Source organism: Harpegnathos saltator, unplaced genomic scaffold, assembly GCF_003227715.2.
Source record: "Harpegnathos saltator strain DR-91 unplaced genomic scaffold, Hsal_v8.6 scaffold519, whole genome shotgun sequence".
In the NCBI taxonomy this organism is placed as follows: Eukaryota; Metazoa; Arthropoda; class Insecta; order Hymenoptera; family Formicidae; genus Harpegnathos; species Harpegnathos saltator.
The window spans coordinates 111709-133046 of NW_020230337.1; the positions used below are offsets into that span (position 1 = coordinate 111709).

The 21338-nt window shown below is 37.8% G+C and overlaps 3 protein-coding genes and 1 long non-coding RNA gene across 7 annotated transcripts; 2 read left to right on the top strand and 2 right to left on the bottom strand.

The window, feature by feature from the left end:
* Window positions 1–393: 393 nt before the first annotated feature.
* LOC105185470 (zinc finger protein 888) lies at window positions 394–4331 on the top strand. The gene is made up of 8 exons (XM_011144998.3): window positions 394–769; window positions 898–1024; window positions 1146–1384; window positions 1551–1900; window positions 2061–2406; window positions 2513–2680; window positions 2771–2938; window positions 3062–4331. Exons 3-8 carry the CDS (start codon window positions 1165–1167, stop codon window positions 4063–4065), a joined length of 2256 nt encoding a protein of 751 aa, XP_011143300.1. The 5' UTR covers window positions 394–769; window positions 898–1024; window positions 1146–1164; the 3' UTR covers window positions 4066–4331.
* A 183-nt stretch (window positions 4332–4514) lies between these two features.
* Window positions 4515–11423, bottom strand: LOC105185469 (uncharacterized). Its single transcript, XM_011144997.3, has 5 exons — window positions 11224–11423; window positions 6264–6492; window positions 5807–6100; window positions 5463–5702; window positions 4515–5284 (listed from the first exon to the last, which is right to left on the bottom strand). The coding sequence occupies exons 2-5, from the start codon at window positions 6489–6491 to the stop codon at window positions 5066–5068; spliced, it is 981 nt and encodes a 326-aa protein (XP_011143299.1). The 5' UTR covers window position 6492; window positions 11224–11423; the 3' UTR covers window positions 4515–5065.
* On the top strand, window positions 6501–11215 carry LOC109504040 (uncharacterized). 4 transcript variants are annotated; one of them, XR_003113577.1, is made up of 5 exons: window positions 6501–8342; window positions 8737–9030; window positions 9179–9325; window positions 10561–10727; window positions 11097–11215. It is a non-coding gene; the product is annotated as an uncharacterized LOC109504040 (long non-coding RNA). The 4 variants fall into 4 exon arrangements; XR_003113578.1 differs by having other exon boundaries at window positions 6501–8409; window positions 8938–9030; window positions 9179–10727; XR_003113579.1 differs by having other exon boundaries at window positions 6501–8352; window positions 9179–10727.
* Window positions 11424–17264: 5841 nt separating the features above from the next.
* Window positions 17265–20214, bottom strand: Polr3E (RNA polymerase III subunit E). The gene is made up of 8 exons (XM_011144996.3): window positions 19996–20214; window positions 19416–19660; window positions 18977–19170; window positions 18633–18805; window positions 18325–18508; window positions 17999–18201; window positions 17746–17909; window positions 17265–17616 (listed from the first exon to the last, which is right to left on the bottom strand). Exons 1-8 carry the CDS (start codon window positions 20020–20022, stop codon window positions 17355–17357), a joined length of 1452 nt encoding a protein of 483 aa, XP_011143298.1. The 5' UTR covers window positions 20023–20214; the 3' UTR covers window positions 17265–17354.
* Between the last annotated feature and the right edge of the window lie 1124 nt (window positions 20215–21338).

A 21338-nucleotide genomic window follows, 5' to 3' on the forward strand; every position in this document is an offset into this window, starting at 1 on the left:
CGGCTTGCAAATTTAAACAATCAAGATTCAAACCACAAATTATCGGCTTACAGATTTGCTTAGCCAAGACTCGAATCACTATTAACCAGCTTGCAGATTTAAATAGCCAGGACTCAAACCATGAAATATCGGGTTGCAAATTTAAACAGCCAAGATTCAAACCACAAATTATCAACTTTCAGATTTGACACCGATAAGATAATGGGTGTTTACGATAGTGAGTTCAGATCTAGTAAGATCTGGATCCAAGAGAGCAGAACATATTCCCACCTATATTAATATATTCTATGGCTGCTCGTGCTCTGCTCCATAGACATAGGGCAAGAGCACAGACTTCTGCATAACGCATAATACACAACGCATAAAAGAATCAACCAATCAGAGTTCTTCATTTCCCTCCTCAGGATAGGACAGGGTTTGCTTTTGGCTTCTGTGGGCCTCTAATTGTATAACTCTGTTAAAGTTGTTATTTTACTGTGCCTGTTGGATCGCAAAGAATAAATTTATATTATCCATTATAAATGCCTCGACATTTACTAAATGCATTTACTGAAGTTACTTCTTTAAAAGATAACTGCATCATGCGTACATACTTATATATGTATAATGATTATTCATGAAGAAACGAATAAAAATGGTTAACGATTAAAGTTTAATATGGCTAATCGCAAACAAGGATGTAACAATGCAAATAAGAATATATTAATATCGATAAATCGCTAATAAATATCGATAATGGGATAGTCTAAGTTCCAATTTAATATATGAGGTAAAATGGTGCTTGTTTGTCCATTTATTTGAGATTGCACGTAATGTTTATTAATCGTTCAAGATTATCATCTCAAGTAATCTTTAAATGTACATACAAAATTATTACACAAGTTGTATGATTTCTAGGATGATGTCTTATAGTCAGTATAATATTTTGCTCGTGGCAGCATTGTGTTCAGAATATGAAAGCCACCCTTGTTTTTCAAAATGGGATTATGTGTTTTTTTCTCACATAAGTCAATTGCGCTTAAAGGTAATAAGATGAGATTAGAATTAATTATTTTATAAAATAGTTGATATTTTATATAACTTTTTATCAAATATGAGAACAAGAAATTATAATCATTTTTTGATTATCTTATACTTTTGTTTAGAGGGAGTTAATGGGAAGAAATGATGACAACAGAGCATGATATTTTGCAAGGAACTCAAAAGAAATGTATTATAATGAGTCAGGAGTGTCCAAACTGTGGGCAACTAACAAATGCATCTTACTCAAGGCTTGTGAAGGATAGCTGTGGCCATACTAAGTGCCGAATGTGCTTATTGTATGAGGAACATGGATGCAAAACATGCCAAGCTGTATGCTGCACTCAGGATATTCAAGACTATAGTAAATAACTTTCTAGATTTTTATTTATATTAGATAAAAAATATAATGAAGATTTCTGATATTTTATGTATTGACTTATGTATAAACTTGTAATATAACTCTATATATATATATATATTGAAATATTGTATTATATTATATATATCACAATTTTAATTTTACACAGGAGAAGCATGCTCCACAAGTAATGATCCAGATGATACAAACAAAGCAAATAATGAAGAAAATATATTACCATTGGAGTTGGTTATTAATAAAAATACCAAGTCCAAAGAACACCACAATTACAATCCAACTTCTATTGAACACAGACTTCCAAGTTTTCACCATAAAGATGTCTCTTTTAGCAATAACAAAAGAGCTTATGAATCTGTTACAAATGATGCAATTGATAATAATGATTCTGATAAATTGTACATTCCAAAGGTAGAACCCAGTAATATGGTACTAAATATAGAAGCTCATTTGAGAAATGGAAGCAATCAAAACGATTTGGCAAATTTAGAGAATCCACAGGTAAGAGAATATTAATATCTATATAATATTTATCATGTATATTATTATTATGTATGTTTATCATATATTGTGTAATATATTATTATATTCGATTGATAAAAAACTCTTATAAATGTCCTATTTTTATGCTTGTTAATGATATTTATTTCTATTTTCTCAGGATACCCAAGCAGAACCAAGACTCGATGAGAAAACAGAGAAGAGCAAGAATACCAAACGTCGTGATCGCAGCCATATAATGATAGTATCTAGCAATCCAGAGAAGTATCAATGCAATGTATGTGGTAAAATTTTCCGCAACAAAAAGGGCAAGTGCTATCATGATGCCTGTGTGACAGGTATCAGACCCTATCAGTGTACCTTGTGTGATAGAAGCTTCGTCAAACGTTCTCACTTTGAATACCATGAGAGGGTTCATAGTGGACACAGGCCGCACAAATGCACTCTTTGCGAAAAAGCTTTCCCTCAACGGAATAAACTTAATAGGCATATGTTATCCCACAGTAGTGAGTGTATTTCAAGATAAGATATCACTATATTAATTACAAATTGAAAAATTTTTAATTCCAAAATATGTAATATTTACTGTAACTGTGTTGCTGTCTATTCCAGAGGAGAAGCAGTTCTTATGTTCCATATGTAACAAACGGTACAGTAAGCGGGATGATTTAAAAAATCACTTAAACGAACACAATGCGACAACTACATATACGTGCAAGTTCTGCGACAAGCCTTTCTGTATATTAACCAATTTGAAACGTCATATGCGAACACATACGAGTAAGTATTAAAAACGGTTACTCAAAATTTTTCTAAAGAAACCCCACCAAACAACAAGCGATTGACCTGCAAGATCGTACGTTATCGTAGGCGAACGACCACACACGTGCGACCAGTGCGGCAAGAGTTTTAAAGACAAATCCATGTTGATTCGGCACAAACGTACTCATGGGAAAGAAAGGCCATTCTCCTGCGCCCATTGTAACCGAGTCTTTTTGTCGAAGAGCGAGCTTAGACGACATCTGGTCGTGCATTCAGGTACGTTTCGTTTGAGATATTATTTCCAGGGTACATTATATTCTCGAACTTGCATGAAGAATATCATTGCAATTTTTGTACAATGAGAATCACTCCGAATATCGACCAACTCGTTCTTTCCAGATGAGAAGCCGTTCTCATGTGAATACTGTCAAACGCAATTCAGGCGAAAAGACAATCTAAATCGACATGTAAGACATCACCATTCAGAAGACTTTAGCTGCGGCGAAGTGAATAATAAAGTGCCTCCGGCCGTTGTTAAGGCGGACCGAAACTGCTCGACGAAGAGCAGAAACCAGCAACCTCGGCAAAAGCAAAAGTCGAGAAAAACACAGCCAAAGAGCCCTGGGAAGGTAGTCGCAAACTCAACTGCAAATTCACATCAGATCAACTCGCGTTTAGATCCCATGGGCAACATCACGCCCGTGATAAGAACTACGGCTGAGGTGAGCAACGCGGTATCAGTGATCAATGGGCCCATCAGCACCAGGCGGCTGGAAGAACGGGCCTGCAAGAAAATGTTCACATACATGGAGCCGATTCCCATCGCCGAGGCGGCGGTGCTCAATTGTCGCATCGAGGAGAAACTGTATCCGCAAAGTGCCAACAGTCATAACTACTTCGTGCACAACTATCTGAAAGATAGAAATTCCAAAGTCAATTCCTATCCCAATAACGACAACGATAACGAGCTCGAATCGCGAGACAACTCTAATGCCATTGCGACAATATCTTCGTCAATTCAGTCGTCTCTCCCGAAGACAACGACAAGTCAGGAAGAGCCCGCAACTAGCATCCGCGAGGATAAATGCCATCGAGATGAAGGCAAAACGAAGAAGGTGGATGAAAGTACTGGGCGAGGTGATGAAACTTCTGTGTCTACAGAGCGTTTGGATGCCACTTCTCCTAGAGACGAACAGTCCAATTGTGTGTCCACTATCAAAAAGCATACTGTTCAACAATTGGTAGCGGATGGGTGCAACAGCTCAGCGAGTGGCAATTTCGGCGGAACGGCGACACACTGTGCAACACTGCCAAAAGATTTTCAGAATAGCAGCAAGAGGAAGCAGAGCGACGTACATTGGAGACGCAGAACCGCGGAGACACTGAAGCCATGCCGTCACTGATGTCCCGTTTGTTTTCGATATGTGATACTACCATTATACTTAACAGATGTGTTCACTGTGTATGTATGCATGTGTTTAAGTTTGAAAGAAATTTCGTTCGCTCGGCCTTAACGATAAAGACGACAGTGCCTCTTATTCGGCAGGCGAGAGAATCTTTCTAATCTGCCATAGTGTGATATACGAGAGGTGCGAGAACTAAACTGTTGCATATGATAATTGTGTATAATTATAACATATCTTATTAAATTGCCGTGCTTTTAGTTAAATCTTCACGTAAAAAGATCCGCCACACTTCCTTGCCGTATTGCTGTATCCTTCCTAAGTTAATTAACATTTATAGAAGAGACTGAGTAATTAACTTTCTTCTAATTGAGATCTACGTGGGTTTCCTAAAGTTTCATTGTGAATACAGGCGAACTTAGTATACCATTTAATTATTATTTTTTTATTTACAACAATTAAGTTATCTTCATACAATAATTGCGCCACAAATTAAATTATCTTCGCATTAGTCTTACATTATAACGTTAACTAATTCGACAAAAGAATTTGATGAGACTTATCGTCTCTCTCTTAATGCTAATTAATCTTATCGAATATGAATATCGCTGAAGAGAATCCTGCGGGGAATAATTTTGTGTCGGATAGAGAAATTTCGATAAAGACGAATTGCAACCCACGCATATATGCGAATGAATATTAATAATACTTTTAAATAAGTTCACACTGCCCACAAAGTTGTCTACATTTCATGCAATTTCTCTGGCTATTTTGTTCTTCTTTTTGTACATTGCTAAGAGTATAACGATATAAATATTCGCGAGTAATCTAAAAATAAGAAAAGCAATGATCTAAAAACTCGAATTCCAGTACTTTTGAATGGTTTTGCAAGAAAGGCACTTCATAAATATGTATGTATTGAGAAACATCGATAATTTATGGAAGCTATTTGAGGAATGGAAGAATTCGAGCAAACTAAAAAATTGCAAGATCTAAGAATCTACTCGTAGTCCTCCTCGTCCGGCCGGACTTGAGGAAATCGTCTAATAGCTTGATGCTGTTGCGGTTGCGGCCGTCTGTATTGAAGAGGGATGTTGACTTCTTCGGGACTGCGGAATACCTGATTTAGCGGGAGCTGATACTGCGGAAGTCCCGTGGGCTGCGGACGGGCTGATGTGGGGATACTATTCAAACTCGAGGGCTGTGGGCTCACAAGGACCTATACAAGACCTAATTGTTAAGGTGTCAATGTGTATGGTTGACTAAGAAGAATCATTAGACAAAAATCACACTTAAATTTCAAGATACAAAATTGCGTAATCTCGTAAAAGTTTTATCGTAATTCTAAAATCGTGCCATTTCTAAATTTCAGACGTTTATTATTAAATATCACATACCTGTGGAGCAGGACGACGCACTGGAGCTGGGGTGGGAGTGATCTGATAATCGCCAACTTCCCTTTCGTCTGAATGGATGTCAGCAGGGTAATACCTCTCGCTGTACCTCAGGGTGACGTTGGGCTTGGTCTCAGCCTCCTGCAGGTTCAGCGGCTTGTACAAGTACTCGTTGACGAAATGATACTGCGAACTCTTCTTGCAGCTGATGTCACCGCTGGGTGGCATACAGATCAGATGTACCTAGCGACGTAAAAGGCACCTCAGTTCATTCTTCATTTTAAATGAAATTGCGCTTGAGAATTGTGTGGGCTATAATTATTACAGTAATCTTTCCTTTCACAGACCTGATGGAAGGTGAAACCTTCGGGACAGATCCAAGAGTGCTTAGCATTGTCCTGGCAGTAATGGAAAACCTCGCAGTTGAGATCCTCATCAGCGTAATAGCCGGTCTGTTTGTTGACGCAGTCAAATCTACTCTGGGGTAGAAGCAAGGTGAGGCGATCGGGTTCCTCTTTTTCCTCTTCGAGCTCCTCTTGGGTGGGTCCTCCTCGAGGAGGAACGCGTTGGTTAGAACCAACGCGAATTGCTTGCGGATAATCGCGAGTGTCGATCGGTGATACCGTTGGTTTGCGATATAACTGTGTTATGTAACAAATGTCTCAGGTAAACAGACAAATAAATATGAATTTATAAAGTTAGATTACTCGGAGAAATTGATCTTCAATTTTTTACCATATTGGATGGTCTTTGCAGAGTAAATTGAAAAATGCATGTGAATGCGGAAAGTCAAAATGCACTCACCGGTTGCTGATTGGCACTCCTGTAGATTGGCGTCGGTGAAGGCGTGGGCGTCACTGCATTGTCCTCGTAACTGTTATCGCGAAATCCTTGGGCTGAGCTCAAGCCGGCCGAGTAAAGCGGCCCCAGGCTGCTCGGCTTCCCCGGGAATGAAACTGCTCTGGTTTCTAAGTCGTAAGAACTCTGCGCCGCGACGGCGGAACTCAAGAACCCCAGAAACATCCAATACATCCTGTTAAACATGAGAAAAGATCTGTGAGATTTAGATCACCGGGACAAATCGAACATGCATATATATTGATACGCATGTTTGATTCATCAAGAAGATTCATTGCTTTTGATTTCAAATTCGAATTAAACGACGGTGTCATCGTGCGCTTTCGATTTCGTAGACGACTTTCCACGTTGATGGGAACGACCGCGTTTCGAGGATATCGACAGCACCAAGGGCACTTTCCCCTCACGTGCATGCGTGAGCACGTGCGTGCGTAAGAATTTAATGGATGCTGATTTACGAGAAAGTGCGGCAATACGCAGATACGATCTCTCAGCGAAGAATTTTTTTTTTCTATTGCTGCAACAGCGCCAGGATGTGGCATTCAATTTCAATTCGCTACTTGTTAAAAGTCCGAGTCCAGGAGAGGTCCAAGGTGTTTCCTCGGTGTTTCGAAAACGATGTTTCGAATTTCGTCAGTGTGAAATATCATCAATAAATGTAAGTATCTCGGACATTCATTTATCACGCCATATTGTCACGACTCGGGCAATTAGAAACTGGCTTTCCAAGTGCGTACTTATGTACCACATGACCGTTCGACAATTATTATGGAAAGCACTCGAGCTCGTGAAGCGCGTCATTGTCCGTCACGACCGAAATGGCCTTAGCCGAACGTGAAACCGCCGTCCGAGTTTTACGCACTTAGAAAGTAACACGCTTTCCTCGCACCTGCTCTCCGACGGCGCGAGTGAGATCGATTCTCGAGATCTCATTCAAACTTGACCAGCGATATTCAAACCGCGGACCGTTTGGCGAATCTCTTTTCGCCGTCACCGTCGTCACTTTCGGATGATTTATTTCATCTTTCCGAAGTGGACGCGCGAGTGGACGTGAAATGCGAGTCCAGGTGAGAGATCGGATTTTCTCATCGGTTTCGAAACGATTTCGATTATTCGACAGGTGCGAGCCCTGATAGCACATGTTCTCCTGGGGACGTCCTAAGAACGTCCCTGAGGATGAAGAAACATCCCCAGGACGTACTCAAGACATCTGTACTATCAGGGAGTAATATGAAAATAATCGACGGACGAATATAATATTTATCGATGCAATTGTCGTTATCGCAGTCGTATCCTTTTGGCAAAAATTATGTGAAGTAGAGAACGATGACAAGCGAACGCATGCACACGGAAGCTGCGCGAATTACGTCGTCGAGACGGGACGTCATTGTCAATCAAACAATGATCCTCCACGTGAAAGGGGAGTAGAATCGCTAAACACACCGAAAGGGCAATGAGCGATGAGTTACGTAAGTAAAACATAGGTCATAGGTAACTCACTATTTTCCACGTAATAACGCGCCTTGCGTAACGCCATTTTTCCTCGAGATCCGAGAACTCGACTGCATGCTGCACGCGTGTCTCTACGCGCGATTTGTAGATAACTTCACGCGAGAGACATCGTCGATTATACGTGGAGAGGAACGAATTGAGATAATTAAGTTGCAAAAGTATGCGCGTGTTAGCTGCAACTGGAGATTAAATTTAGGAAACAATCTCCGGCATGACGTTCGCTCGAACGTTTCGTCGATGCTCGATCGACATCGAGCAGGAAAGCCGTATACCGATATATCCGGAAATTCGTGCTAATGTTGCATAAAAATGGCGCGCTTATTGGCCAATCGATAATCGCAACGCGAGGCGGGAAAGTGTCGCGTTTAACGAACGTCCTGTCCGCTCGCAGCCAGTTTTGTCGGTTGAAGTTCCCCGGCGGCGATTAATCCGATCAGAGTGAAAGTGAGAGGTCGCATGGAAAAATGACGTGTATCGGATTCGACGGTATATATAGGACGTAATAACCGTGTTGTAAGGTTCAGTCAGTGTCTCTATAAACGACACACAATGATCGAAGCGATGCAAAGGTTATGAAACGGTAATGTGAATATCTTTTACATCACCCACCAAGGCCATGGTCACTTCTTACGAATTACGCAATTATTTTTTCAATTTTTTTCGTCAAAATATTTTATTCATCGTCCCTCTTTGTCTCTTTCTCTCCCTTAAAAAGTATGATATAGGTTATGCTAATTCAACACATCTCAATCGCGTAACAATTAGCACTCAGCACTCTCACGTTTAATCACAAAGATGAATTCTTTATGAATACATTAAATGTATTGATGATCTTTGCGTCGCGTCAGGTTTCTGCAGTATTGTGTGTATATTATTGCAATTTTTGCAAATATATATATAATTTTAGGTAAAAGAACGCGCTCCGGTTCTCCTTGAGGGATCGCGCGAAAACCCTATGATCGTAGCGACGAATCGATTCTAAATAATCGTTTTTACTCCGTTTATCGATCGGTTTCTCCGATTTCGCTGTCAGGAAAATTGCAGAAACTTTCTCTTTCAATAAGATCGTTCAAATGATCACTATTCTCAAAGAGCTTTCGTTTCGTAGCAAAATTGACTTACACGATAACGTCGTCGCATCGCATCTTCGATGGAGAAAAAAAAGTCACTCTTATGGAAGCAGAACGATCGAAACTGCAAGGTATCGTTTAGAGTTAAAGATGCAGTTGCAAGTTTAAAAAAAAACTGCTAAAGTTTAATAATTAGTAGAATCAATAAGACATTCTTGACTCGTCGTTCTTTTTTTTAGTTACAATAATATTAACGGTCTCTTTTTGCTGCGGTTATAGCAGCAGAAACAATTTCAGATTCACAGTAGAGGATAGCACAACATGAAAGAAAGGAGTGGAAAGTGTGGTAAATGTCGATATTTACAGTCCAGATAGCGTATACAGAAAAAAAGATATTATACACAGAAAGTGGAATTGGTTTGGAAAGTATGTATGTAATTAGTTATATCTTTTACATTATACATAATCATCTATTTATTGAAATGACCGTTACGTATATGAAAAGGGCGTTCTCTTCGCGGTAGCCAGCTTTCCGCCTGCCGCGAAAAGAAAGCAATATTGCATAATGAATAAAGAGATAGTTGTCTGGCGACTAGCAGAGGCAGTTGTATAGTATAACACGCATAACTCGCGCGAGTCGACCGGTCAGCTAAAGGAAAACTGGAGCAGCCGCCATCGAGCGACATTTTTGCAGAATTCCGGGCATGCGAGACACGACACGCTGGTCATTGCGACTTCTGGCATTTTCGCGTCGCTATTAACAGATCTCGATTGATTCTGCAACAGGGTGGTCTCAGAAAAAGCATGCAATTGTTTCGACGTGCATTGAGTTTATCTGTGAAACTTTTCATGCTTCGTACGAAGTCACCAATTATAGAAAAAGGCATTCTATGAAATACGGTCTCTCGTTGAGGCTGACTGAACAAAAAAAGTTATAAAAAGGAATGGCTATTGTATATTGTGCATCAAGGTTATCAACTTTGTAGGGTGAATGTGGCAATTTAAACAAATCGCGGCCGCCGCTGCTTCAGCGAGTTCTTTATCTTGAAAAAACGAAATCACGCTCTTGGTACGCTGTGTGAGATACGGTTCCTTACACTCTGTACGCTCAACGTGAAACTATCATATATAAATAGGTTCTCTCCGCGATATTTTAATCAAGCTGATCGACATGCGTGCGAAAAACGTAAATACGAAGAGAAAAATTCAAACTGGTGCAACGGCAAGTTACAGAAGTACTTTCTCTCCGGTAGTAACATTGTTTTGTGCCAAAGGCCTGCAAATAAAGGGTGGGGAGCGCCGTCAGTCTCGAGAGCTTTATGAAATTAACTCGGTCACGCACGGTGGAACAGGAATTATGACACGTGCCTAGCAAGCAGCCGGCGAGAACCGGTTGGCGCCCCGCGAATACATTCGTGAGCTTGTAGAATTGCGAGAGAGAAGGAAGTCGATCATTTAAATCGTACCGCATAAATCTCGATAGTACAGTCATTAACCCGAGAATACTGGTCGCATTCTTATAATGCTCTAGTCGAGCGTTAAATTTCAGTCATTCCAGAAAAGAAAAAGGCGGACACGGATTGTTGGAAATGTTCCTGAGGCGGTAAAAGTGGATTGATCCAAAGATAATACTAATGAAGTAACTTAATATTTTGTTTCAGAACCTGAAAACATTTGGTTTTAATTCTGAAACTTTCTAGAAGAGAAAGTAAAGAAGAAGTTTGAAAGAAAAGTTGTAGATTTCTCTTTGGAATATTAAACTAGAATATTCCAACAAGACACAAAGCGACGAGTATAATGACGGGATAAGTGATAAACAGCGAAGAGAGTAAGAGTATACCAAAAATATATTATCTTTATTCTCTAGCTTCTTGTTTTAATTGCTATGTGACAAACTTGGATTTTATCATGTTAAAGTCTAATTACGATATATATATATTCTCACATTTTATACATACATACATATATACATACATATACAAATGCGTGTATCTGCCTGAATAAATATAATATGCACTCGGAAGCTGCTAAATTTATTTCCATGTATGTGCACGTTAACGATATCTTGTTTCATCGAAACAATCTATCAGAGTACCACCTGAAGGATTATAATTAATTGAGAGATCAATCAGAACACAATAGTGCGCGAGATTATAAACACGATTTATTGCTAACAAATCTCCAAATCTCTGTTCAGAACAAACAATGGTCGATCAGGCACAATGCGACGACGACAGTAGGACGTGGAAGGTCCTTTGGTCCTTCAGGGAGCACTTCACTGACGTACAAGTCTCTCACTGATTGCTGTTTTAAGGCCCACTTACCTGTCAGTGACGAAGGTAGCGGGATGATCGATAGGACGAGCAAAACACCGTAGGGGATCGATGACAACACGCGCGTGCTTTATCTTGGCCGGCCGACATGTCACTCTCTTATATAGCGTGTTCCGCTGAAAGTTGCCTCCACCAGATGAAATGGATTCGGTCCTCCTCAAGGTAGTGGGAGACCTCCTTGCAACTGCACCGTTGCGCGCTCCTTCTGCAGGATGCACCTGTTTGAAAACCCTTGGGGCGAAGCATATTCGGAAGAAGAAACTCGATAAAAAGATCAGATGAGATTCAAATATTAACACGAACGTGTTTAAGTTGACTTGGAATTGCTGATTTTGATACTCAATTTCAGACACTGTTTGACTCCAGATGTAAACGATAATACAAGAGGAATACATACGATATAAAATGCACTGATATTAATGACAGGATATATAAAAGCTCAGCCTAATATTTAAGATGGACGCCATACAAAATGAATTGCCTTCTCGTTATGTCATGAATACATAGTACTGAAAATGGTGGGAATAATGAAAATCTCACGATTAAGATTATTCTTTTACATGCTCAAGTTTAAAAAAAAAATTGTAACAAGGACGTCAGCAAATATCAGACGGCGAGATTGGCAAAATTGAAAATTTCGCTCCATTATTCCGGAAGGTGTAATTGTAGGTCGCAATTGCCGAGGAAGCAGGATGTACTTTGATGAATCTCTCGAAGATCACGCCGATTAAAGGTAAAACGCGAATGGACGGAATGTATAATGTAGCGTGAAGAGTAATTAATTCGATCTGTCGATCATATTCCGGAAGATCAGCCAGCAGATCTGTTGGCAGAAAGCGAATCACGCACTTTCCACTATTCAACCATCAGATTTCACATGGATAGATAGAAGAGTTTATTATTCTGGGATACGCCTTCTCCTCCCCAACATAATTGTTGGGTACTTGATAATATGGAACTTCTTAAAGGACATCCGGCATATATATCAATTTTGCACATTGAAACAAATGGACTTATATTGGGTGAGATATATATAAAAATTAAAAAAGGATCAAATGAAATTATATAAAACGTATCGTGCAAAATTATAAATCTCGAGAATTGGATTCATTGAACAATTATGTTTCAATGAGGTTTATCGCTTTATTCTAAAACATTGAAACATTGTTTCAACATCTTTCTTTCATTTCCTGGAAGCAAACTACCAACAAAAAAGTCATCTTTATTAAAAACGGCGAAACCTCGCTCTGTAATCCTTCTTTTCTTTCTGCGTTTATGAAATGTTCAACGATGGAATTCACTTCCCTATTTTGAAAGTGCCTCGATTCCTTGCTCTCGGAATACTTGCAAAAGAAAAATTTATAAAAACAGTCTACGGAAGTGGAAGGAGGGATTTAGAGATATCCCTGAATAACTTATCAATTGTATTTTTCTATTTACTGTATTCTTCTGTTTATAGTTTCCTCTTGATTGACGTCTTCGATATTTTATAAAGGTCGCAATCTTCCACTAGGTCGCACTACACCATCTTGCGTGATATCTTCGTGCGTGAGGAACATGTCTAAAAGCGTATAAAGTGTGAAAAACTAAAAATGATTACTAGACAGATGTTACGGGATCAGTTGATGTAATAATTGTGCGTTCAAGCATGAAGAAAATTCCAACAAGATCGTAAATCGAATCGACAATTAGTCGGAAATAACAATCAGAGATAATCACCTCCTGATATCAGAATACTTGGACAATGACATAACTAGTTTGGCACTTGGTACTTAAGTACACCCTCTCTCATAACACAAATAAGAAATATTCAGTAGGAGAGAGAGGTACGATCATTGCGTGCTAATAAGTTATCTACGTTATAAGACTTATTGTTGACAATCTTTCTACTATAATTTTTTCTCTTCCACCGAAGTACTTTTTACAGTTCTCAGGATTAAATTAATGAATAATTAAATACCAATTAAAAATATTAAGTTAAGATAGAAATCACAATCGAAATTAGGAAAACGAAAAGCTCTTTCAATATATTTTTCTTTTAAAAATCAAAAGTTTTTTGAAAAATTGAAAAGTTATTTATGTTTAACTGTTCATGACTGGACTCTCCTTGAGGAGTTTCCTTGATATTTTCATTAAAGAAACATTGACACAAAGTCGGAAATTTTACGAATTTCTTAAATTACCCTACAGCAAGATCTTGCATTTTCTTGTGGCTAAAAACAACTAGAGAGAGAGAAAGAGTGAGAGAGAGAGAGAAAGAGAGAGAGAGAGAGAGAGAGATTTTCGTGTTTATTATATAAACTGATTTATTTTTTTTTTGCTTGCCACGTGTCACTTGCGCTCGACATACCTTCTTTATTCAAGCGTTACATTTTGATTAAAACTTCGTATGCTGGTCGTGCGACGTGACTTTCTCACTGTTCGGCAGGTCTACTTCCTCGTGTGTAAAATGCTGTAATGTAATATTTCTTTGTTTCGTTTGTTTCATGCGGATTTATCTCGGATTTTCCGTAAAGGTGCCAAGAATTTCACTATTGTAATCGCGCACAGGAAGTATAAGGTGGTTACATAAAAATTCATAACAATATTTCACCCGGAAAAAAAGTAGCGTCAAAGATCTTCGATAGATATTCAACGATATGTTTCTTTAATAATGTTAGAATAATATGACATTATTAGATACATTCGTAGATCTTATAGTGCAAAAATTTTATTTAATGATGTACCGTTAGGAAAGTCGAGTTTGATGACATAAATTAATACCCAATACAGTCGTAAAATGAATCGAATAAAATATGTTATTAAATACATTTATTGACATAAATGATGCTATAAGTCTGCTGGTACCGTTACGTACATGTAAATATCAAGATCAATTATTTATCGAAGCAACTCGCTATTACGTGCAACGATTCCGTCATACGTATCTGCTATTCGTCACAGCACTCTCATTTGTCGGTGAAAAGAGCGACCTTCGCCGCCGTGCACGACGAAAGAAAGTACGATCCGCTTCCATAAAATTTCAATAAATCGGACGCCAAGCAGTGCGTTGAATTCGATGGCGAAAAGAGATCGAAAGTTGCACTTCTCCACCCACGGAGAAACTCACCACTGACACGCTTTGTTCAATTTATTCCGATGATATCGACGACACTAATTATCCTATTGAAAGGAGAGTATTATCTCGATTTTCCCTGTTTTCACTCATCTTACAGTTGAGAATATCAATTTAAATCACTTTGAAGATCGATTCAAATCGTTTGACCCACAGTTGTGAAATTTTGCATCGTTCAAGTCTACTTTTCATCTCTAACGATTTGAACATTCTTTATTTCGAGAAACAAAGTTCTGTACATGTCTTTATAATTTTAGTAAGTATACATTTAATATTGATATGACAACAGGGTATATAGTTTTATAAACATATGTGCAACATAAAATTTCTGTCTTCACTTTTTTTTCGAATATTTCAGGACTAAATAAGACGACGGAGAGTGATCGTATAAATCTTTCCCTTAAAGCAATTATAAAATACGAAGCAATGATCTACAAAGTAAGTAACGGCCAATAACGTTTCCACGAAATAGTCGATATTATCATTCCGCTTGAGGAACGATCCCGATAGCGAAGCGGACATTCGGACTCCATTGCACGCGGAGACGCGTGCAAGAAACACTTTCACCGAGCGTTTGGGCCTGACGGAGAAAGTTCCTTCAACTTGTGTTACGCCCTTGTTAGGCGGAAACTCAGCTGGAAAACTGGCAGGGAGGAAAGGTGGGAGATTGGACCACCGACCGAAAAATTTTCAAGATTCTTTGGACCGCGATTGATTCGAGATTCACACGTTTCCGAGATATAAAACGTGCGACTTCGAATTTATCATTCGCATAGCACGTAAGATACCTGACTTTTCAAGTTTGAGAAATGTATGAGAATTTTCTATCTAATTGTGTACGGTCTGTAATTAAATAACGGTCTTGTTCAACACCTATCCTTCATATAACAACATTCTACGTTTTACAACGCGGCGTTTGCATACCTCAAAGCACCTCAGAAAACGCAAATTGCACAAATACATGCTCTCGAGATCGTTGATCCGAGAAGAGTTCATTATATATCAGTATGTTACAATGCAGAGAAGAATGAAGTAATCGGCTTTGAGGTCTCGGTCGATAGCCAAGCTCGTCCTTGATCTTCCTTCCGTCTGGCATTTAGCCGTGTAATTGCGTAATTATCAGGGACGAAAAGTAAAAAGATCGCGAAAGGAGGAACGTAGTGGCAAAGAAACGAAATTCGAAATATCGCGGTTTATATTGATCTACATTGGATCGAACAACCCTAAGAAAGCGACTTTCGATCGATGCAAGTAATAATCGCGTAACAACCGATAATAACGTTACGGCAATGGGCGTTTGAGCAAAACGTAGGATCCGATCTCAAATAGAGAACGAGTTGCTGGAAAACGCGGAAATCCAGCGTAGCACGCGACGTGAACTTTTTCTCTCCGCATATAAATCGATTTACATATACAAAGTGCGTTGCGTAAACGACGCATGCCATTAAGATACGAAGAAATACCGGCGCACGAGCCCCGCATGTTAGAGAACATGTTTGTATCTCAGAGCAATCGTTGCTCGCTGCTCGACAATTTAAGTAACTCAGAAAATGTGAGTGAAGTATGATGAATATTCCCTAAACGTTGGTATGTTAGGGAGAAGCGCTATACAAATGTAATATGAGCAAAATGAGTAATAAAAGCACAAACTGAACGTCTGTTGATAATTCACTGCAATGCATACATATGGTAACAAAAATTCTCGAAAAAAATGTATTTCGACGTTAAATCTTTGATCATTTTTATCTTGTTGCTTATATATTTATTTCCGTTTCACATTTACAAGTACACTTTGTCTTGCATTATTTTCCTTTATTGCAAGCCAGGAATTTATTATTCGCGAAATACAACAAAACAGTAATGCGAGGCGGGAAGTTTTTCTATCTAGCCTCATATCGTCAATTACTACTGATTAATAATATCGACCAGCCGTGAAGTCGAGCACTTTCGCCAGCGGTGAGGTTTTTACGGTGTTTCGCTCGACCGCACGAGGCTTAAGGTCTTAGAAAGGACTGCTCCGTGTGCACAAGAAATCAGTCGTTTGACCTTATGACACTTATTTTTTTAAAAACTCCAAAATTCGCTCACAAATTTAAAGTTTTGTCTGAGACAAAATTTATGTACAATATATATAAATTCTATCTTTACATCCTTTGATTTAATAAGAGTTTAGAAGAAACTAACAAATCAATTAATAAATTAGCAAGAGAACACGCAGTTTACTTTCAAAACTACTTATTTTACTGTGTTGATAATAGAATGAGGATAGATAAATCAAATATACTTTGATGCATATTTTTATTATAATAATAGTAAATGTACTCGACAGGCATAGATGTACGAGCATGAGCCTCAAAACATCATTTGTATATTCCTAAATCATTTGAATTGCAATAACATATATCCTGAAGATACAGAAAACGATCAGTCATTTACGAAGCGTTTCAATCATGTTGTTGCCAGCTCGATGCAATAAACTAAATCTACTATAATTTATATATTAATAATAATAATAATTTTCTAGTAACTGCCTGTCGCAAAATTCCCAACCAGGTGATAAAATCAGTTTCCATCCTTCATGCACGTAATACGTCTCAAATAAATCTTGATTAATCACTAGTGACAATATACGAAGCGCCAACCAGATAAAACTGTAGAGATTGAAAGTTCTACACACAAATATGTCGAGTATATGATATGCCCTAACAGATTCCATATTTATGCGTACGACGTTGTAATGCATGTACGTACAAATGCAATGCGACACATTGCATTTACACGTACTACATTATTATACATAACGACTCAAATAAATATAATTCGCGTACTATATTGTATTTACACGCTCGACATACTGAATCATTGTTCAGATGTGAACATAAACGTATACCTTCGAGTAAACGAGTCGATTTCTGTGTTAAGTTTATCGACAATGTGCCAACATCGCGGATGATGACAACTGCAGCAACGAAACAAAAAGCCTTCTACTTCAACGCACTGGTCTTGGTCATATATTGGTGGTCTCTGAATTCTTCCTAGACCGGTTAGTTTTCTTAGGTTTCGTAACAGGTTCGGTAGCACCGTCATTGTCCGACAGGGACGAATCCCTGTGAGACTTTCTGCCGCGACCAACATTCCTCTCTTCGTTTTCTGAACCCAAGGACTCCCGATTTGACTTTCGCCGTTGGCGCGGTTGCACATGACTCTCGCGCAAATATTTCCGTGTCGCCTCCCAGAACATCTGCTGTCGTTCGACAAGTTCAGGATACCTGCAGATGATTGCAATTAACGCTGAAGAGCATGTGACGTTGAATCTTACAGATATATTTGTAAAAGTTTTGGTGACACAGCTATTTCTGCAGATATCAACTAAATCTACATAATTTTCTGGCGATTACCTGTCGCAAAACTCCCAATCTGGCGATAAAATCAGTTTCCATCCTTCACTGCCGTCCTTTACGGCCAATTTCTCGAAAATCTCCGTCACTTCCGCTAACGGCAATTTGACGATGGACAACACTTTGTCACGTTTGATATACGAATGGTCCGTAAAACATAACAGCTGAAAAAAAATTAATGAATTCCCTGAAGTACTTCGCAAAGTCGCAATCGCATTTTGTAGATTGATCCTGTTTTCAATTGAACACTCACTACATAATCGCGCGCTTTACACATGAGTTCGCCGGGAATACCGTTTTCTGAAGAGGTAAAGTCCTTGGGATAAATCAGTTCGCTTTTCACGACCCAATTACCCCGTACTAGCACCGCCGTCTTTTGCAAGTAACTAAGCACATCCGTCGTAGTGTGTTCCGGTGGCAATATTGCACGTAAGTTCTTATAAGACATGATTCTCGCTGCAAAAAAAGAAAGAATGCTAGAGAATGCTAGGATTTTCTATTGAGTCGAATTATTATATTAAAAACATTGGCGTATATATCATATTGATTACATCTATTCTCGATCTTAGCCTTTCTCACCATCTTTCATGATTGATGTGATTTGTTCCTGCAATAACAATGTTTTAACGTGTTCAAAGGACTGTGGATAATTCTGAGGTTTTCGCCAGCCATTTGTCAGTAACTCCAGATATTCTTGCGGCGATAAATTTAGGGAGTTCACAGTCACGTCGGGTGATGGGCACAACATCTCCGTCTGTGTTAACTATAAAATTTAAAAAAGTGACATATTTGGATTGTAATAGGATAAAAAATTCCATTTTGTGTATTTCAAAATGTAGTACTTAAAAAATAAAACATATTGTGTCAGTAATCATGTAAATACTCACCTGGGCGGGTGTTTCATGCATTGCTACATATGTCGTGCGTATGCAGCACTCTTGTTGGTTTTTCTTTGAATTATGTTGGAAAGACTGTTCTTGAATCTTTTTTATATGATCTGGTTTGTGCCTAGCAAATGTCACTTTTACTGGCGCTGCATTCTCTTCTTCCTCATCACTGTCTATATTTTAGTAAATTAATTTATGAGTTTCTTCGTTCATTTGCCAAACATTAAAGATTCAACATTCATCTACATGAATGAATTTGTTTATGGACTTACTAATCCATTTTTATTTATTAATCTATAAATAAATTTCATAAATAAATAAATAAATCTATGAATAAATTTTACCTTCTCCTGATGCCTTTGCTTCATCCTTAGCCCGTTTGTCACTCTTTTCCAAATAAGGGAATTGTGGCTGCATTTCCACAAATCCTTCTAATGGTGTGATATGAAGCTCATTCTTTTGAAAGATGCCAATTGCATAATTTGAGCAGTCTGTTAAGGCTCTCTTTGAAGATAGTATAGTTTTATCTAACAGATCACTAATAAAATACATGAGGAGCAATGATAATATTGGAATATTCTTGTGATTATCATAACTTGTTTAAGTACATATAAAAACTTAGATTTAAGTATAACATTAAAAATGTCAACAATATAAATTGAATATAGATGCACACAGATTTCTTTTTTATAATTCATTTCATTGCAAGTTTATGTATGAACAGATGTAAATAAAATCATTAGAAGTAATTCTTTAATAAACTAATAGGAAATTTCCAATTACCTGTCAAATATGTTTTCATTCTTTTTAGATTCATTTTTGGCATTGAGGGCTAACTGTACTCCCTTACTGCTATCATAATTACTATTATCTATATCAACTTCAAGTTCTAATTGAATTTCTTGGTTGTCAGGCTTGATAGAAGACTTTAGGACTGTAGCAATTTCATAGCCATCTTTCATAGGATATGTAGTATACTGAAGCAGGAATAGATTATCTCCCAAAGTTTTGGATAGGAATACAGGTATCTGAAATTAATTCCATTTATCATTTTCATTAATAAGAAATATAAATGATATCTTCTATAAAAAAATTGAAACAAAAAATGAATTCCTAATGAAAGAAATAGAAAAAAACTAATATATGATGAAATAAATATATATAAATATAAATATGCCACAAATATAGAATATAAATTACTACACTGGCACACAAAAGAAAATATATTTCCATGTATATTTTTTAGAATATTAAATCTTCATTCAAATACAGAATACATGTGTAAGAAAACAATATAATATAACCTAAACTTTAAAACTGGATTGATAACATGGAATAGAAAAATTAAAATTAAAACACTAACCTCTTTTACCACGGGATCGTCCTCCATTTCAATTTGTTTCTTTTATTAAATTAATTTAACTCCTAAAATTTGACTGTACTTATACACAGCGTGTGTGAAAATCGATAAATAAAGCAAAATTTGTATACATTAGACGGCGAAATCGATTGGTGTGATTAGTGTGTATTAAAGGCCATCGTACACAAAATGACATAGCTGCGTTCAGAAAACACAACGGTTACACAACGGTTGAGTAATTCGTCAACGTTATTGGTCTGAATGTAAGGATCTAACAGTAAGGACCAATAATCACTAATCGCTCACTGAGCGGTTTTCTCCGCTGAACGCACCCACAGGGTGCATTCAGTACTACACTGCTTATTGAGCGTTAAGTGAGCTCTTGCATCTGATTGGTATATTCCTTTAAATTTAAAAATATACACCAATCAGATGCAAGAACTCACTGAGTGCTCAATGAGCTTTTACATTTGATTGGTATATTCTTTTAGATTCAAAAATATACACTAATCAGGTGCAAGAGCTCACTTAGCACTCAGTAAGCGGTTGTAGTACTGAATGCACCCATTGGGTGCATCCAGAACCACGAATGCTCACTGTGGGCTCTTGCATCTGATTGGTGTATATTCTTAAATCTAAAAGAATATATCAATCAAATGTAAAAGCTCATTGAGCGCTCAGTGAGCATTCGTGGTTCTGGATGCATCCATTGGGTGCATTCAGTACTACAACCGCTCACTGAGCGCTAAGTGAGCTCTTGCATCTGATTGGTGTATATTTTTAAATCTAAAGGAATATACCAATTAAATGTAAAAGCTCATTTGAGCGCTCAGTGAGCGGTTGTAGTACTGAATGCACCCATTGATTCGGATATATAGCACAAGATCGTATTGACCAATGAGCGTTTAGGAAAAAGTTATGTTCTGTAAGTCAATCCTTCTTATTGACTCGCTAAAATAAAAGGTTTAGGGCTGGTTGTTCCAACTTCTTGGTAAGTTAACTGATAGTTAAATCATATGTTTGTCTTCGTTTTTCCTTCAACTTAGACAAAAACTGAGATATGATTTAACTATCAGTTAACTTACTACGAAGTTGGAACAATTGGCCCTTAAGGAATATCGTAGACCCTTAATTCGTTTGCCAAAATAACGGGTTAATATCTTTTATTTAAAATCCTTATTCAAATGAAGCGTCTAATGCGGTATGCATCTCGGCTAAATTTATTTGGAATACCTCTTCGCTCATTATATTTTTTTGATATAAAAACGCAAAACTGAATGAGCAAAATTTCAATTTAGTTATTATGATTCGAGTCTTGGCTAAATTTTATAGAGGTCGGTAAATTG

What these genes read in the sequence shown, in the direction of transcription:
- LOC105185469 (XM_011144997.3), bottom strand. Translation starts at nt 6,491, where the DNA reads ATGTATTGGATGTTTCTGGGGTTCTTGAGTTCCGCCGTCGCGGCGCAG. An exon ending in AAGGTTTCACCTTCCATCAG is followed by an intron (nt 5,703 to 5,806) that starts GTCTGTGAAAGG and finishes TTACGTCGCTAG; the next exon opens with GTACATCTGATCTGTATGCC. An exon ending in TGCGTCGTCCTGCTCCACAG is followed by an intron (nt 5,285 to 5,462) that starts GTATGTGATATT and finishes GGTCTTGTATAG; the next exon opens with GTCCTTGTGAGCCCACAGCC.
- LOC105185470 (XM_011144998.3), top strand. Translation starts at nt 1,165, where the DNA reads ATGATGACAACAGAGCATGATATTTTGCAAGGAACTCAAAAGAAATGT. An exon ending in CAAATTTAGAGAATCCACAG is followed by an intron (nt 1,901 to 2,060) that starts GTAAGAGAATAT and finishes CTATTTTCTCAG; the next exon opens with GATACCCAAGCAGAACCAAG. An exon ending in TCATATGCGAACACATACGA is followed by an intron (nt 2,681 to 2,770) that starts GTAAGTATTAAA and finishes ACGTTATCGTAG; the next exon opens with GCGAACGACCACACACGTGC.
- Polr3E (XM_011144996.3), bottom strand. Translation starts at nt 20,022, where the DNA reads ATGGAGGACGATCCCGTGGTAAAAGAG. An exon ending in TGCATGAAACACCCGCCCAG is followed by an intron (nt 18,509 to 18,632) that starts GTGAGTATTTAC and finishes TAAATTTTATAG; the next exon opens with TTAACACAGACGGAGATGTT. An exon ending in GATTGGGAGTTTTGCGACAG is followed by an intron (nt 17,617 to 17,745) that starts GTAATCGCCAGA and finishes AATCATCTGCAG; the next exon opens with GTATCCTGAACTTGTCGAAC.